Source organism: Perognathus longimembris, chromosome 13 (genome assembly GCF_023159225.1).
Source record: "Perognathus longimembris pacificus isolate PPM17 chromosome 13, ASM2315922v1, whole genome shotgun sequence".
Classification (NCBI taxonomy): domain Eukaryota; kingdom Metazoa; phylum Chordata; class Mammalia; order Rodentia; family Heteromyidae; genus Perognathus; species Perognathus longimembris.
Genome location: NC_063173.1, coordinates 10,888,485 through 10,903,938, shown reverse-complemented (window position 1 = coordinate 10,903,938; position 15,454 = coordinate 10,888,485). Strand labels below are relative to the sequence as shown.

General features: G+C 43.4%; 2 protein-coding genes across 2 annotated transcripts in view; both read right to left on the bottom strand.

The window, feature by feature from the left end:
* The window catches only part of P4ha3 (prolyl 4-hydroxylase subunit alpha 3), a 33,966-nt gene extending 31,434 nt beyond the window's left edge, over nucleotides 1-2,532 (bottom strand). Inside the window, exon 1 of the mRNA XM_048360179.1 lies at nucleotides 2,333-2,532. Within this exon, the coding sequence (XP_048216136.1) occupies nucleotides 2,333-2,532 (200 nt within the window). The remainder of the gene's footprint in view (nucleotides 1-2,332) is intronic.
* Nucleotides 2,533-6,297: 3,765 nt separating this feature from the next.
* LOC125362091 (solute carrier family 35 member E3-like) lies at nucleotides 6,298-7,469 on the bottom strand. The gene is given in 2 exon segments (XM_048360748.1): nucleotides 6,298-6,720; nucleotides 6,722-7,469. Coding segments are annotated over 2 exon segments (918 nt in total). The 5' UTR covers nucleotides 7,307-7,469; the 3' UTR covers nucleotides 6,298-6,387.
* Nucleotides 7,470-15,454: the final 7,985 nt, after the last annotated feature.

Below are 15,454 nucleotides of genomic sequence, written 5' to 3'. Positions count from 1 at the left end.
TTATAATGATAGGAACTACCATAACTTTTATTCATTAACTTGAGGTAAGGGGGCGCCTCAATCACTAAAATATTTTACTTCCTAATTTAGAAATTCAAGGAATATAAACTGAGGGCCTGAGAAATAACATTTCAAATTACATAAGATTAAGAATATAGAAAAATGAGCAGAAACCACCAAACTTCCTGTTTAAAAAGCAGACATTCCATTGAGTTTTAGAGGATGACTTGGGAACAGAATCATAGTCTCCAAAACATCAAGCTATATTTTACAAAAATTCATAAGTCATCTGAGAAAGGAATCTAGAATTTATTGTCTCCTCCTTTTCCTCCTCCTCCTTTCCTCCATCTTCTGATGGTACTGAGGCTTGAATTTCAAGCCTTGAGTTCTTGCTTAGCTTTTTGGGCCAGAGTTAGTGCTCTACCACTTGAGCCATGCTTTCAGTTCTTGCTTTTTGCTGATTATTTGGAGATAAGAGTCTTGTTTTGTTTACCTGGGATGACTTTGAGCTTCAATTCTCCTATCTCAGTCTCCTGAGTAGCTAGGATTTTATAGGTGCGAACCACCACACCCCAGTGTGTCCAGTTTTTTATAGCTGGGCCTTGGAATCCTCGTTAATGCTTTGAGCCAATAGTGAGGACTAGTACCAATCTGCCTTAAACAATAATAATGATTGTTAACATGTATTGAGTGAGCAGTTACTACTACATGACAAGCATAATGATAAATACTTTTATTTGGTACTCAGTCTTTCAAAAAACCCCATGAGAATAAGCACTACTTTTATTAGCCTTTTATAGATTAGGGAACTAAAGTTTAAAGAGCTAAGGAAAAGTGCCCAAGGTCACAGCCAAGTATTCAGATAGAGGTCTGCAGAACTCCCGAATCCATGCTTTCATCCACCACGCATTCTGGCCACTAACAAAACCTCATGTAGTTACAAAGTTTTTTTTCTGTGTCCTGGCACATTAGATAAAGCAAACAGAAGAGACATCACAGCGGAATAGAAAGAATGTGGGATGAGTAATCAAAACAATATGCCCCAGTCCTGGGTGTGTTGGCTACCAGATTTGTAATCTTGGATAAACTACTGGACTTTAGTCTTCTCCTATTTTAAATGATTTCCCACTTGTTAAGACTGTAACACAAACTTTTGGGGGGATTAGAGTGTGAGAATTAAGATAAAATTTGTACAAGTTCTCCCACTGTGACAAGGGCACACATGCCTCACACAGTTCCACACACATACACACTGATTGTCTTCAAGGGCTGACAGTGTCCACACACTTTCCTCCTCTGTCACCCAGAGTTAGTATTACTGTGACATACACACACTCCAAGTCTTAAAACAGGCATTGTGCTGTCTCTGCTAGATGTATGACATAACTACGATTTCAGTGTGTTCAAATAGACCACTGCTTCTTACAGTGCTTGTGGCCTTCTCGATGTCCTGAGCAGAGAAAGTGCAGCATACAGTCCATACAACCATTCAGCAACCACTAATCAATACACGATTAGTGTCCCAGTGCCTCAAGCTTTACAATAGATTTTTTACAGTGGGTAGTACTACTTTGTTGATTTATAGCAAGACAATATTAGCTGTGCATCTGCAGGTGCCTGCAACCCTCAGAATCTCCTAGCATCAAGTGTGGCTTTTCACAGGTGTGACCTTGATGTCCAATACTTCCACACATACATAATCTTAGGGACCGTTTATTCGTATTTAGAGAGCTTTTACAAATGCAGAGAAGGAAGAGCTGAAAACAAATATGGTAAGCAACATCTCTAATTAATAATCATGATGCTAAGACTCCAGCTCCTGGAGGGTAGTGCTAGGTTCTACTTGCCATTTTACTCTCAGTGCCTAGAACAGTGCCTGGCACACATGGCCTTACGTGCTAAAGGAGCTCACACAGGGCCTGGCACAAGTACCTGGCATCTTTCACACACAGTGTCCAGCCAATCCCGCCCCAATGACAGCTACATCTCAGACACAGAATGTCACAGGGTGTCACCCGTTCACAGGGTCGCAGGGTGCTTCAGTGGGTCTCAGGAGGCCAAGGCTTGTGCAACACCGGCACCACCCGACCCCCACCTCTCCCCGTGCCGCGGTGTCGCTTCACGCTCCTCCGTGTCTGGGGTCCCCCACAGCCTGCCGCAGAACTAACTCGTGAGGTGCACTGTCCCCCGACACCCCCGGCTCTCCCCGCCCTCCCACTTTGCACAGTGTGACCCAGAGCCCCCCCCCCTCTCCCGCCGCCGTGTCCCGCCACCGCGGCTCGGAGTCACCCCCCTTCGGGAGCTGCCAGCCCGCAGCAGCGCTCGCGCCCACCTGGTCAGGTCCCGCAGCCGCGCCTCCTCCCCGCGCAGGTAGCGCCGCAGCAGCCCCAGCAGCCGGCGCTCGGGCGCCAGGGCGCGCGCCACGCTGGTCAGCGCCGAGAACGTGTCCTCCCGCGCCACGGCCCCGGCCGGCTCCCCGGGCCCGAGCGCCAAGACGGCCAGCAGCGCCGCCAGCCGCGCGCCGGGGCCCATCACCGGCGCTCCCGGGTCCTCCGCGAAGCCCTGCACCCGCGCGCCCGGCCTCCCGGTCCCCCGCCCCTCCTCGAGGCCACGCCCTCCTCGGGCCACGCCCACAGGGATGGCCACGCCCCCATCGGACACGCCCACCGAGCTGGCCCCGCCCCGGACACGCCCCCTCGCCCGGGCCCAGCCGGTGCGCTGGCCTCGCCCGGCGGCTCCCTGCACCTCAGCAGTGTCGGCGCATCCATAGAGGTTTCTGCTGTCTGTCACAGGGAAATCGAGGCAGGAGCTGGGGACGGCTGTACAGCGTCCTCCCAGCTAGGAGACTGAAATGCACATTCACCTCGGAATCCCGGTGAGGGAATCCAGGGAGTCAGGGGAGGGGTGTGGGACGAGGGCGGGGGAGGGGGAGAGAGAGCAAAGGGGAGGAAAAGCCTTCCCAGAGGACCCCGCCTCCGAGCCGTCGTGAAGCGTGACTGCCATGTCCTGTCACTTAAACAAAAATATTATTATTCTAGCCCACTAAGGCGGCCTGTTCTTTGCCTGGCAATATGCATTCATTTACTCGCTCATCCAACAGATATTTAATAACAACTACCTTAGTATGATCGGGATAACAAATCCAAGTCTGCATTCGCGGTGGGGGGGGGGATGGAAACGCTAGCTGCGAGCTCTGCGATGGGCAGCACAGGAGGGCAGAACCCTCCCCCCCCCCACACACACCGGGGTGCACAGGTGATAGGAGCATGGCTTCATGAATACTTCTGACAAGATGGTACGTCTTCTGGAAGGTGACAAGTAAGAGACAGATGAGCTATCTTGCCCTTCCACCTGCCCCAAGGTTTGCAGGTGAAAAATAGGTTGGTACTGTCAGGCTGAGGGGCTTGACATAGGATTTTTTTTAATGATAATAGTAGTAATAATGACTATGGTGAAAATAATAATACTGAGTGCTTCCTGTGTGACAGGTGCTATCACAAGCAATATATGCATATATATATAATAGAGGATGTATATATACATTATATATATAAACTCATTTCATTTTTATGCTGATTCTACAATACAGGTGGTATGATTAGCCTCGTTTTACAAATGAGAAGCCTGAAATGCAGACAGGATAAATAACTTACCCAATGTTACCTGCTTTTAGACAGCATTCGGTAGTGTCCAGATTAAAGCCACATCCCTTGAAGGCAAACAAAAAAGTCCTGATTGGCATTTGCCAATTTCTGTGGTGTAATTATCCCACCGTGTTGTAAATGAAACCCACAATCCCTATTCAACATACATAGAAGTTGAAATGTGTTGGGTAGAGACACTCAAAATCAGTGTTTGTGAGCCAGCTATAGCCGACCACTACTTATGAAGGTGTACTTATGAAGTACTTATGACTACTACTTATGAAGGTGTACCATGCAAAGTATCACTTAAGTGAATGACTGCCGCACAACGGCAGGGATGCGGTCACAGCACAGTTCCTTGGTTGGCTCCGTCAGGTCTGTCCTGTAGTAGAAAGTAACTTCACATTTTCCAAGTCCAAGGAAGGAGATAGAGAATCCGGGCTGACCACTTAGGACTCAAGTGACACAACTCTGACCGGCAGGAATACTAGCTCCCAAACTCCTATTTCCTTACTCAAGGTTTTATCAGTCCTCTTCACCTTCCCAGCTTCCTCTTCCTGTCACAGATGTTGATTCTTTTTTTTTTTAAACAAGATGTTTCTCTTTATTTTTAACAGGCAAAATTTGATGTCCATTCATTTAACATAGGATAAAAAAAATGTCCTGTTACATTGGCAACAAAAGGGAAACATGTTTATTCCCAAAGCACTTGGGTTTGCTTCTGCTTGGTCACGTTGTGTTTTTTTTTTTTCCCCCAGAAACTTCCTTCTCAATTTGATGATTGTCTTCAGGGCAAAAATACTGACAGTACATAGTTTAACCATTTATATAATATATCCTCATCTGTCTTGCCCCAATTTGGTCACTTTATTTCTATCTCAACAGTCATTTATTGTATAACCTCACACACTCTAACCACTGTTTGTTCCCATGTTTTATTTACAGTTAAGAATTTGTACATGGCACAAATCAACTGCTCCTAGTATACAGAAATCAATCACTGTGTTGAGATATTTTTCTCCACCTTTGGGGAAATAATCATGTTAATTTAAAAGTACCCAAAATAATGTTCTGAGACAAACACAATACATGAGGTTCATATTGTAAAGACAAAGAGCACTGTATTTCTTAGCACAAACAAAATATCTGTAAACTCAGAAGAACCAGAGAAGCCCCATATGCTGATCATACAACAGAAGGACAGACTGAAATCCTTCAGAAAAGTAATTTCTGTGAGGCCTTTTATTTCAAATGGGCCAGGAATTTTCCATTTAGATATATATCTAAAAGGTATGTATATGTGTGCTTTTTTCTTTTTTCTTCTGGTACTAGGGCTTGAACTCAGGACCTTGAGCTCTCTTTTGGCTTTCTTGTTCAGGGCTAGCACTCTACCATTTGAGCCATGCCTCTAGTCCACAATTTTGCTGGTTCATTGGAAATGGGAGTCTTGTGGACTCTTCTGCCCAGGCTGGCTTTTTAACTGTGATCCTCCAGATTTCAGCCTCCCGAGTAGATAGTATTACTAAGTGTGAGCCACCAGCACTGGACTTAAAGTTTTATTTTACTGGAGTTACTTTGTCATAAACTCTATATAGTTTCTAGAGTTCACTGAAAGCTTAAACACAAGAAAAGAGCTCTAAAACTGTACGGTGTTTTTGATAATGAGTGACTTCTCTTTTTGAAATAGGAACTTGCTATATTGTCAAGGCTGGCCTCAAACTCCTAGATTCAAGCAGTCATCCTGCCTTAACCTCCTGAGAAGCAAGGATTATAGATGTTCATCATAATGCCTGGCTTTAAAATATATTCTTTTACATTAGTTTCCCACAGAAAAGGAATCATTTTAGAAATAGATTATTTCGTGATCGTCTCTACTTCATTTTCCTTTCTATAAACATTTCATTTCTGTAGGTGAAATGAAGTTAAATGAGGGGCTGGGGATCTGGCTCAGCGGAAGAGCACCTGCCTGGTGAACGCAAGGCCCTGAGTTCGGTCCCCAGCTCTGGAAAAAAAAAAAAACTACAAAAGAAGTTAAATGAAACCAATAAAAACAGAAATGTTACTCAGATTCTGACTTCGGGACTTGGAGTGTAGACTCAGAGGTAGAGGGCTGCCTAGCAAGTGTGAAACCCCAGGTTTGATTCCCAGCATTGCTTCAACACTTTTAAACTGATAATAAATCTCATGTTGGGAAACCACTGGCTAGTAAGTAAGGGAAAGTCCTCTATGTCCTTCCTTAGGAAGGTTTGATCACTGAAAAATGTATCTGTAGTACTGGAAAACAGATTCCTTTATCGTTTATACAACTTTAGCTTTCATGTATTTTATTTGGTATAACCAAACCATTATATGTATGTGTGCATATGTAATATATGTGTATGTACATATACATACACATACAAATACACACATCGTATCAGATCATCAGATAATATATCATCTCTTTCCCCTTTCAGTGGCGGTGATAGACCCCAGGGTCTTGTGCACGCTAGGCAGGTACTCTTCCTCTGAGCCACAGCCCAGCATCGTAACTATCTTTAGAAGAAGCCCGAAATATTTCAGAGAACTAAGTTTAAAAAAAAGATACTAAAATAAGTCATATTTGTAAATAAAATTTGTATTACTTCTTGCAAATCATTTGATGAACTTTATACTGCATTTTTTTTTCTTTTTGGGAACTAGCTTACTCACTTATTAACCTTCCTTATGTTCTCAGAGCAACTTTCGTTTTCTCCATAGAAACTCAGGGACGTTGCGCTATCTTACTCTTACTTCCTTCTTGTTCACTGAGTTTAAAGTGGGTGTAGGCCAGAATGCCAAAGAGTGTACATAAAATGCCAAGACCCTGGTTAATCGACAGTGGATCCTTAAATAAAATGTATCCTCCACATAAAGTGATGCAGAATTTGAAGTGTCCAAACATGTTATAGAAGACTGGAGAAGTGTTCCCAATGATCCAATAAATTGATAAGTTCACCATGAAGGCTATGACTCCAGATAGCAGCACCATAAGCAAAGCAGAAACTGACCATGGGCCAAAGATTCCTCCCTCTCCAAACACTGGCTCAAAGAAGGGCCACAGCAACGAGCAACATGGCAGATGACATTGGGGCCTGGTAATACAGCAGCTGCATGGAGTTGACTTGCAATTCATGCTGCTTGGCACCTACCCACACTTGATAAAGAGATGTAACTAAAACACCAAGAGCAGCAAACACCATTCCAAGGAAATTAAGCTTCACATCGTAATAAGAATTTAGGATGACACCTAAAGTTACAGGAATCAACGTGAGCTGTATCTTGGTGGAGAAGCTTTTCTGGTAGTAGAAGGTCTGAATGGCTATGATCACCGGCGTGGTCATGGCCTTGGCCAGCTGATAGGTACCTGTAGTGTTGTTCTGCAGAGAAAGGTTGGTGAAGACCACAAAGCCACAGAAGCTGAGGGCCAGGAGGAGGAGCTTGGAGGGCCGCAGGCTCTTGGGGGCGAAGGTGTCCATCTTCTGGATGACGAAGTGCACCAAGGTTAGGCTCATGTTGGGGAAAGCGTAGTGAGCGTCGATCCATTTGTTGAGGAACACGATGCAGATGGACACCAGCAAGTTAAACAGGAGCCCGGCAGCGATTCGCCCGTGGCTCCGTACTCGGTCGGCCAAGGATGCCATGAAGCCCGCCGCTGGTTGAGCGGCGTCCTCCGTGAGGCCGGGGCCGTCCAGCCTCGGAGAGAGGGGTCCAGCCGGCCTGCGGCTGCCCGTCCCCTCCACCGCCGCGTTGTTGCGGCTCTGGGCGTCACGGTCCCGCCAGGGCGACGCATGCACCAGTCAGGGTAGAGGCGAGCCGCAGGCCACACCGCTCCAGCTGACCCAGCGTGTATGCGGCAGCACGGCCCCACCTCCCAGATGTTGATTCTTAATAAACATCTTGCACTCTAGTTCTATCTCAGCATGCTTCCGAGGAGCCTAGTCTAACCATCAATGTGTACAGTTAGCGACAGAGCAAAGAACTGAACTCATGCAGAACTGATCTCAATTCTGAACCCTTAATCCCAAACATCATGTTATTAATTAATGAGAGTAGACACAGCTTTAGCAGAAATGTGACACTTGATTATTATTCTCAATGCATCTTGGTGCCCGGCTAGATTTACCTCCCCTGGTGCGGGGATGCTAAGCTTACTCCCTTATCAGTGCTCCCCTTTCCACCCTCTCCCCTGGGCACCCGAACAGCGGGCAGCCAAGGTGGAGCGAGGGACACGGGCTAGCCTAAGGTGCACGTGGCAGAACGAGATCCCCTTTTCCTCCCTCCTTACCCACCAAGGAAGCCAGGCGCACACGGATCTCGGAGACGCTTCGGAGAGCAATCTCATTTAATCAGGAGGGGCTCACAGTAATATAGTAGTGATGACGAGGATTGAGCATGAGCTGGTGATAGGCTGGCGAGCTTGTCCATCCAAGAGCAGCTCCCAAGGACCTCCCTCATGGGCTAACGTCACGTCCCATAGTACCGCCCTCTGGGCAAAGCCCACGAAAAGGGAGCACATGTGCTCGCTGGCACAAGGTGGGGGATGGTCTCAAAGCTACCCCTTCTGGTTCCGGACCCAGAAGGAGATAGGTGTGGCTTACTTCCACACTGCCCCAGGGCTGGGGGAAGGGCGGCATCTTGGGAGCGCTCTCCTCGCCCTTCCCCCCTTAAGGCCAGGATGAATCCCCAACATTTTGGGTTTGTGTTATTGCTGGAAGTACCAACTTTATTACTTGACTAAGTGGTGTTTGTCAAGTTTCTCCATCCTGAAGCTAATGAGTATTTCATACAGAGTATTAATACATAGGTACTCTTTGTTGACATTCTGTTGTGATAGGGTGTTCCATTTTGTCACATTTGTTTATTCATTTCCATTCTCTTCACATGGCTCATTTGTGTCCCCCTGATGTGTCCCGTTCTCCTTGGCGCTTCCACTCTTTGTTACTTAGGAGATACTCCAGAGCACTTTGTACATTCTTAGCTCCAACTCTGGGATCAGACATCTCCCCCAAGAAGCCCTGAATCCTTTTAATGAAGAGTATTTGGAAACCAAGGTCTGGGTGCTAACTTTTCTTACTGTGATTGGGGTGTCACTTCTCCCAAGTTCAGCAGACAGTATTATGAGCTTACTTATAATGTGATTAAATTTATTCCTAAGTATTTTCTTCTTTAAAAAACTAAGATATATGATAACCTATACAAGACTCTAGTCATTCACACTCAGTCAGACTACAGGAGAATACCCTTAGGGGAGGAATACAAAGTTGTAACTTCTGTGAACATTTAAAATATTAGGAAATAGAAACATGGCTTGTGGTTTTTTTGTTGTTGTTGTTTTGTTTTTGGTGGTGGTGTTTGTTTTAGCTTTGAGTTTTTTTTCTTTTTTGGGGGGGGGAAGAGGGGCACAGAAAGGGAGAGAAGAAGGGTGGACAAACACAATCATGCTATTCAGTAGATACTATGTGGAAAATGACCTCTACAACTTGTGGGCAGGGATAGGAGGGAGAAACTTAGGGAAAGTGAAGGGAGGGGTGACCAACAAAAGAAACACACTCATTACCTGACTTATGAAATGGCAACCACCCTGTACAACACTTTCTAATAAAAATACAATTTAAAAAAAAAACTAAGATACAGCTGGGTGCCTGTGGCTCACACTGTAATCCTAGCTACTCAGAAGGCTGAGATCTGAGGATCGTAGTTTGAAGCCACCCTGGGCAGGAAAGTCTGTGAGACTGTAATCTCCAATCAAACCACCCAAAAAGCTGGAAGTGGCGCTCACATGGTAGTGGCTCACGTGGTAGAGCACTACCACTAAGAACAAACAAACAAACTCAGGAACAGCACCCAGGCAGAGTTCAAGCCCCAGGACTAGCACAAAAATATTAAGATATGATTTTTTAAAAAAATCCATAGAACTGGAATTGTGGCTCAAATGGTAGAGCACTACCCAAGAGATCACAGTGCTCTGAGTTCAAACCTAGTACCATTAAAATATCCTACTTTTTTTTTGTGGGGTGTGGGGCTTGAACTCAGGGGTTGGGTACTATTCTTGAGCTTTTTCACTCAAGGAGAGTGCTCTACCACTTTAAGCCACAGAGACACTACTCGTTTTCTGGTGGTTAATTGGAGATAAGAATCTCATGGACTTTCCTGCCCAAGCTGGCTTTGAACCATGATCCTCAGATCTCAGTCTCCTGGGTAACTAGGATTCCAGGTGTGAGCCACCAGCACCTGGCAAAAAATTCACTTTTGTTATATTCTAAATACTATTTATTTTCATACAATAAAGTTCATCTTAGTGTACAAGAAATTTTCTTTTAGCATGAAGGACAGATTGTCTTCAACTTACAATGGTATTGCAGCTTCATAAACCCATAAGTAAATTGAAAATATTACAAGTTTGGTCAGTTGATTTTTTGAGATTGGGTTTCCCATATAGCTCAACAATATATTGCGCTTATGGGAATTCACCATGACATCCAGCTTGACAATATCCTAAGTTGAAAATGCATTCTATACATCTACCCTCCTGAACATCACAGTTAAACAATACTGTAGATTGTGATGGTAGGGCTAAGAGTTGTGACTTACTGCCTATGTGCCTGCCAGAGACTATCTACCATACAGCACACCAATAACCTAGAAAAAAAATCAAAATTGAAAATTCAGACTAAGGTCTGTCTGGTACTGGTAGCCTATGCCTGTAATCATATCTACTCAGGAGGCTGAGATCTGAGGACCATCGTTCGAAGCCAACTTAGGCAGAAAAATCTGTGAGACTCTTATTTCCAATTAACTACCAGAAAACTGGAAGTGGAGCTGTGGCTCAAGTGGTAGAGTGCTAGCCTTGATCAAAGAAGCTAAGATATAATACCCAAGCCCGTAGTTCAAGCCCCAGTACTGGCACACGTACACACACACACGCACACACACATATCTATGGTTTTTTACTAAATTCATATAACTTTTACACCGTTGCAATATTAAAAAATTAACTCAAACTATCCCAAGTTGGAGATTATATTCAAAAAGCTTTCCACAGTATAAATCCTGAACATTTTCTTCATTCAAAAAAGAAACACTGGACCCATTAGCAGTCACTCCTGTATGGAAAACCATTAATGTACTTAACATTTATATAGATTTTCTCATTTGGGGCATCTTATATAAGTAATGTTTTCTTTTTAAAATGCTATTGTAAATGTTTTTTAATCCTCAACTTCATTTTCAGATTGTTTACTTCAAGTATATAGAAATACAACTGATTTTTGTATTTTGATCTTGTATCCAGAAACCAATTGTTTGATCTGTTAATTAGTTCAAGTAGTATTTTTGTGTTATTTCTTACAATTTTATTTACAGATGATCATAGCACCTGAAAATAATTTGCTTTCTATTCCAATCTGTATGCTTTTTTGTTTTTCATTATTTATTTATTCAGTCTAATTGACTTTACTAGATCCTCTAATATACTCTTTTTTTTTTTTTTTTGGTCAGTCCTGGGCCTTGGACTCAGGGCCTGAGCACTGTCCCTGGCTTCTTCCCGCTCAAGGCTAGCACTCCGCCACTTGAGCCACAGCGCCGCTTCTGGCCGTTTTCTGTATATGTGGTGCTGGGGAATCGAACCTAGGGCCTCGTGTATCCGAGGCAGGCACTCTTGCCACTAGGCTATATCCCCAGCCCCTCTAATATACTCTTGAATTCTCATATTCCAGATCTTGGAAGGAAAGCTTTCAGTTTCCCTTTTAAGTATGATGTTTGGTATCAGGGTAATGCTGTTCATATAAAATGAGTTGGGAAGTGTTGTCCTCTTTTTCATACTTGGGAAGAATCTGTAAAAGACTACCCTTGGTAGATGGAAAAGTGTCAGCTTTGTAAAAATCATGTCCAACACTCTTTTTCTCTTTGTCTCAGAGAGATGGAAGAAGACGAGATGGAAGAGAACTAAAGGTAAATTTCAAACCCCAATGGTTAAAAGGGCAAGACCCATAAAAATATCTTGGGCCTGATCATTGAGCAAGTCACCTTCTGAGCATTTAATTATCATAAAAGTTAGTCCAGATCCAAAGCAATACAGATTATAAAAAAAAATGTAAGATCCAGAAACCTTCTCTTGGTAGCCTTCACCTAGTGAGAGCTATTTCTTCTCACTTGAATCAATTTCACACTTTTGTGCTCACTCTTCATTGTCCGTAGATTTTATTCCTGGCATTTGAGAGACAAGGTCCCAAGATGAAACCAACAGCGTCTAGCTTTGAATTGCACCATCAGGCATAACCAGCTTCTGAGCCAAAAAAGCCGTAATGCTATAAGCAGGGTCCTGCCAGCCTTGATGATAACAGTACTACTGACAATAATAATAATAATAATAATAAAAGTTCAAGAGTAATTTTTTTTCAAATACATTTTTTTTTCCTCCTGGAATTCTGATGGCCTGACTTTGAAATTGCTTCATGGATCCCTGATGCTCAGACCATTTTCAAACATCAGATTGATTTATCAGATTAGATAATTTCAACAGATCTATTTCCAAATTCCCTCTTTCGTCATCTCAATTCTTCTATTGAGTCCAGCAGTGGAGTTTTCACTTTGGTTACTATACTTTCAGTTTTAACATTTTCAATTGGTTTTTCCTTCTATCTTCTACCTTTTGTTGTTAAGTTCTACCTTTCCATACACTTTAAGAACATTCATGCCTGCATCTTAGAACAAACACATAGCTTAACATCTTCAAGTTCAACATTTGGGTTCTCTCTTTATCAACATCGATTGATTGCCTTTTTCATGCTAATTGAGAGTTTCTTGGATCTTTGCTGAGTAATTTTGGATGAAATATTAAGACATTTTGAATGTATTAAGGGTCTTGTTTACATCTCCAGGAAAATAGTAATACCTTTGTTTTAGTATGCCACTAACCCAGTTGGACTCAGGCTACAAGCCCTGACCAGCCTTTGTGGCTATTTCAGTGTCAGTTCAGGTCTCAGAGCTTCTGGATGCTGCTTGGGTCTGTCTACCCAGGTCTATGGCCAGTTTGGGATGTAGCTAGTGGTCTATCCCATGCTTGTGCTATTAGGCTTCGAGTCCATGCATGCCCAGCTCAGAGGTGAGCCCAGTAATTAGGGGGCTGCTCTCTTGAGGCCTGCCCTCTCTGTGATCTGACTCTTTTTAATCCCTTGAGGCTTTTTTTTTTTTTTTAAACCACCTAGGCAAAAACTTGGAACTTCAATTTCCCTACTCCGCTATTTTACTTCTTAGGCTTGTGTGCATCTGGGGCTCAGTAGCGTGAGGACTCAGATACTGATCCCTCAAGCAACTGAAAAAGAAACGTACTAAAACACAAGAGAAAACAACACTTACACTTCTAAAGTCGTATTTTCATTCTAAGTAGGTATTTCCAAGGAAATGACTTATTTTTTTCTTCTAGGAGAATGTGAGACAATCCCACAGCGCCCTCTGGTGGGACTTCGATGCCCATTCATATCCACCTTCCTTGTTACACATTGGCTTGTGGCTTAGAAAAACTGGTTAATGTATTGATGTACAGTCAGCCTCCATGGTCACAGGCTCACATCCACGGCATTAACCAACTTTATGCTGAAAATATTCCTAAAGCAATTTTATTCAAACTGAACGTGTACACGTTTTCTTCTTGTCATTACCTCCTAAACATGGCATTTACCTTGTATTGCAGTTAATCTAGAGATGGTCTAAAGTATATGGGAGGATATATGTGGGTTGGGACTCTTGCTTTGGACATTCCTGTGAACAGGTCAGGGCTACCCTGGCTGCAATGCAAAAAAACCACATGGGACAGAACTCTGCCACCAGCGGAGGCCATCCTAAAGCGAACTCAATTACACTCTGTGTTGATCTCTGACAAATAAGGGGACTACAAGTCGAGACCAGAACTCTGCAGCTGGCATAGTCAAAAACTGCCCACACACACACACACACACACACACACACACACACACACAACTGTGAGATATACAAACCATTGCTGTTTAAAGCCACCAAGGTTTTTTTTTTTAAAGCAAAAATGAATATAGCAGGGTATTTAAGTGAGATTCTGCCTTTACTGAAACCATTGTCTTTGCAAACAGAGATAGGTAGAGAATAGCAAGCATAAATGACATTTGGAGGAATGACGAAGTAATTACTAGACGATAGAAAAATGGTCATCTATGTCAGATAGTGGCAAAACAACAGGAAAAACTAAGGCCTGTCATAGCTTGAACATTTCAATACGGTCTAAGATCTCTAGATGGAATGTTGAAAATGTCAGTTGCGTGCCTCTACCTTTAAATGATAAAAGGAAGAGGCATATGAATCCAAGCTAGGCTGAAAATCACCTTTTGCAAAAGAACTTAAGAGTAGCAGAGGAGGCTGGGATTTACTAGATCAAAAGAATAGCTGTGTCAGCTGTAATCCTAGCTGTAATCCTAGCTACTCAGAAGGCTGAGATCTGAGGGTTGTGGTTTGAAGCCAGCTGGGGCAGGAAAGTCGGAGAGATTCTTATCTTCAATAAATTACTCAGAAAAAAATCCAGAAGTGGGGCTGTGGCTCAAGTGGTAGAGTGCTAACCTTGAGCCCAAAAGCTCAGGGATAGTGCCCAGGACACACACACACACACACCCTACCCACACTACACATAAATATACATACCTATATGCATACACTCCTTTTCATATTGAAGTTCTCTGGTCATCAAAGGATCTTTACACAGTAAAATGTAGTGTAACATATAACTCACATTGGAGGTGTGGTTGTAAAATAGCAGTATCTAGTGGTTCCTAGACAAAAAGACATCTTGGGATCTTGATTCAAATCTCACACAATTACAAAACAGCATGCTCAAATAAAGCGAGGTGTCCCCAAAACAATTATGTATCGGGCTGGGAATATGGCCTAGTGGCAAGAGTGCTTGCCTTGTATACATGAAGCTCTGGGTTCAATTCCCCAGCACCACATATATAGAAAACGGCCAGAAGTGGCACTGTGGCTCAAGTGGTAGAGTACTAGGCTTGAGCAAAAAGAAGCCAGGGACAGTGCTCAGGCCCTGAGTCCAAGCCCAGGACTGGCCAATAAAAACAAACAAACAAAAACAACAATTATGTATCACCTCTTGAGAGAGCGCCTCAGCACCCAGCCTTGCCTAAGGCTGTTTCTCTGGGGGTTAAATGTTAGGTAGGCCTGATAAAGATGTTAATTTCATGTGATATAGAATTGTAGGTACTCTTTAGTGTTTTCATTTTTACTTTTACTGACAGCCTGAAGCTGTCAGATACAAGCAGTTATTGGATTAATAGCTGACACTTTTTCTCCACGACAGGCCATGGCTGCAACTGCCTAGGAATGAAACCAGGTAACTCCTCTAGGTTGGACAGGTGTGAAAGCTAGAATAAGAATTGCCACTGTTGAGGGACATCTGGGTTGGTTCCATATCTTAGCTATGGTAAATACTGCAATGAACATGGTTGTGCTGGTAGCTTTAGTATGGCCTTCTTTGTGGTCAGTAGATGAATGGCTCGAGAAGATGTGGTATATATACACCAAGGAGTCCTATGCTTCCATCAGAAAGAATGACATTGCTACATTTGTAAGGAAATGGAAAGACCTGGAAAAAGTTATATTTAGTGAGGCAAGCCACGTCTAAAGAAATGTAGGTTGCAAGGTTTCCCTCATTTGTAATAACTAGAAAATGTCTACGATACTCTTAACAGGATCACAATAGCCCAACTGCTAAGTGCATAGGACCATATATAATGAAGTGCATCAAAATGTACTCC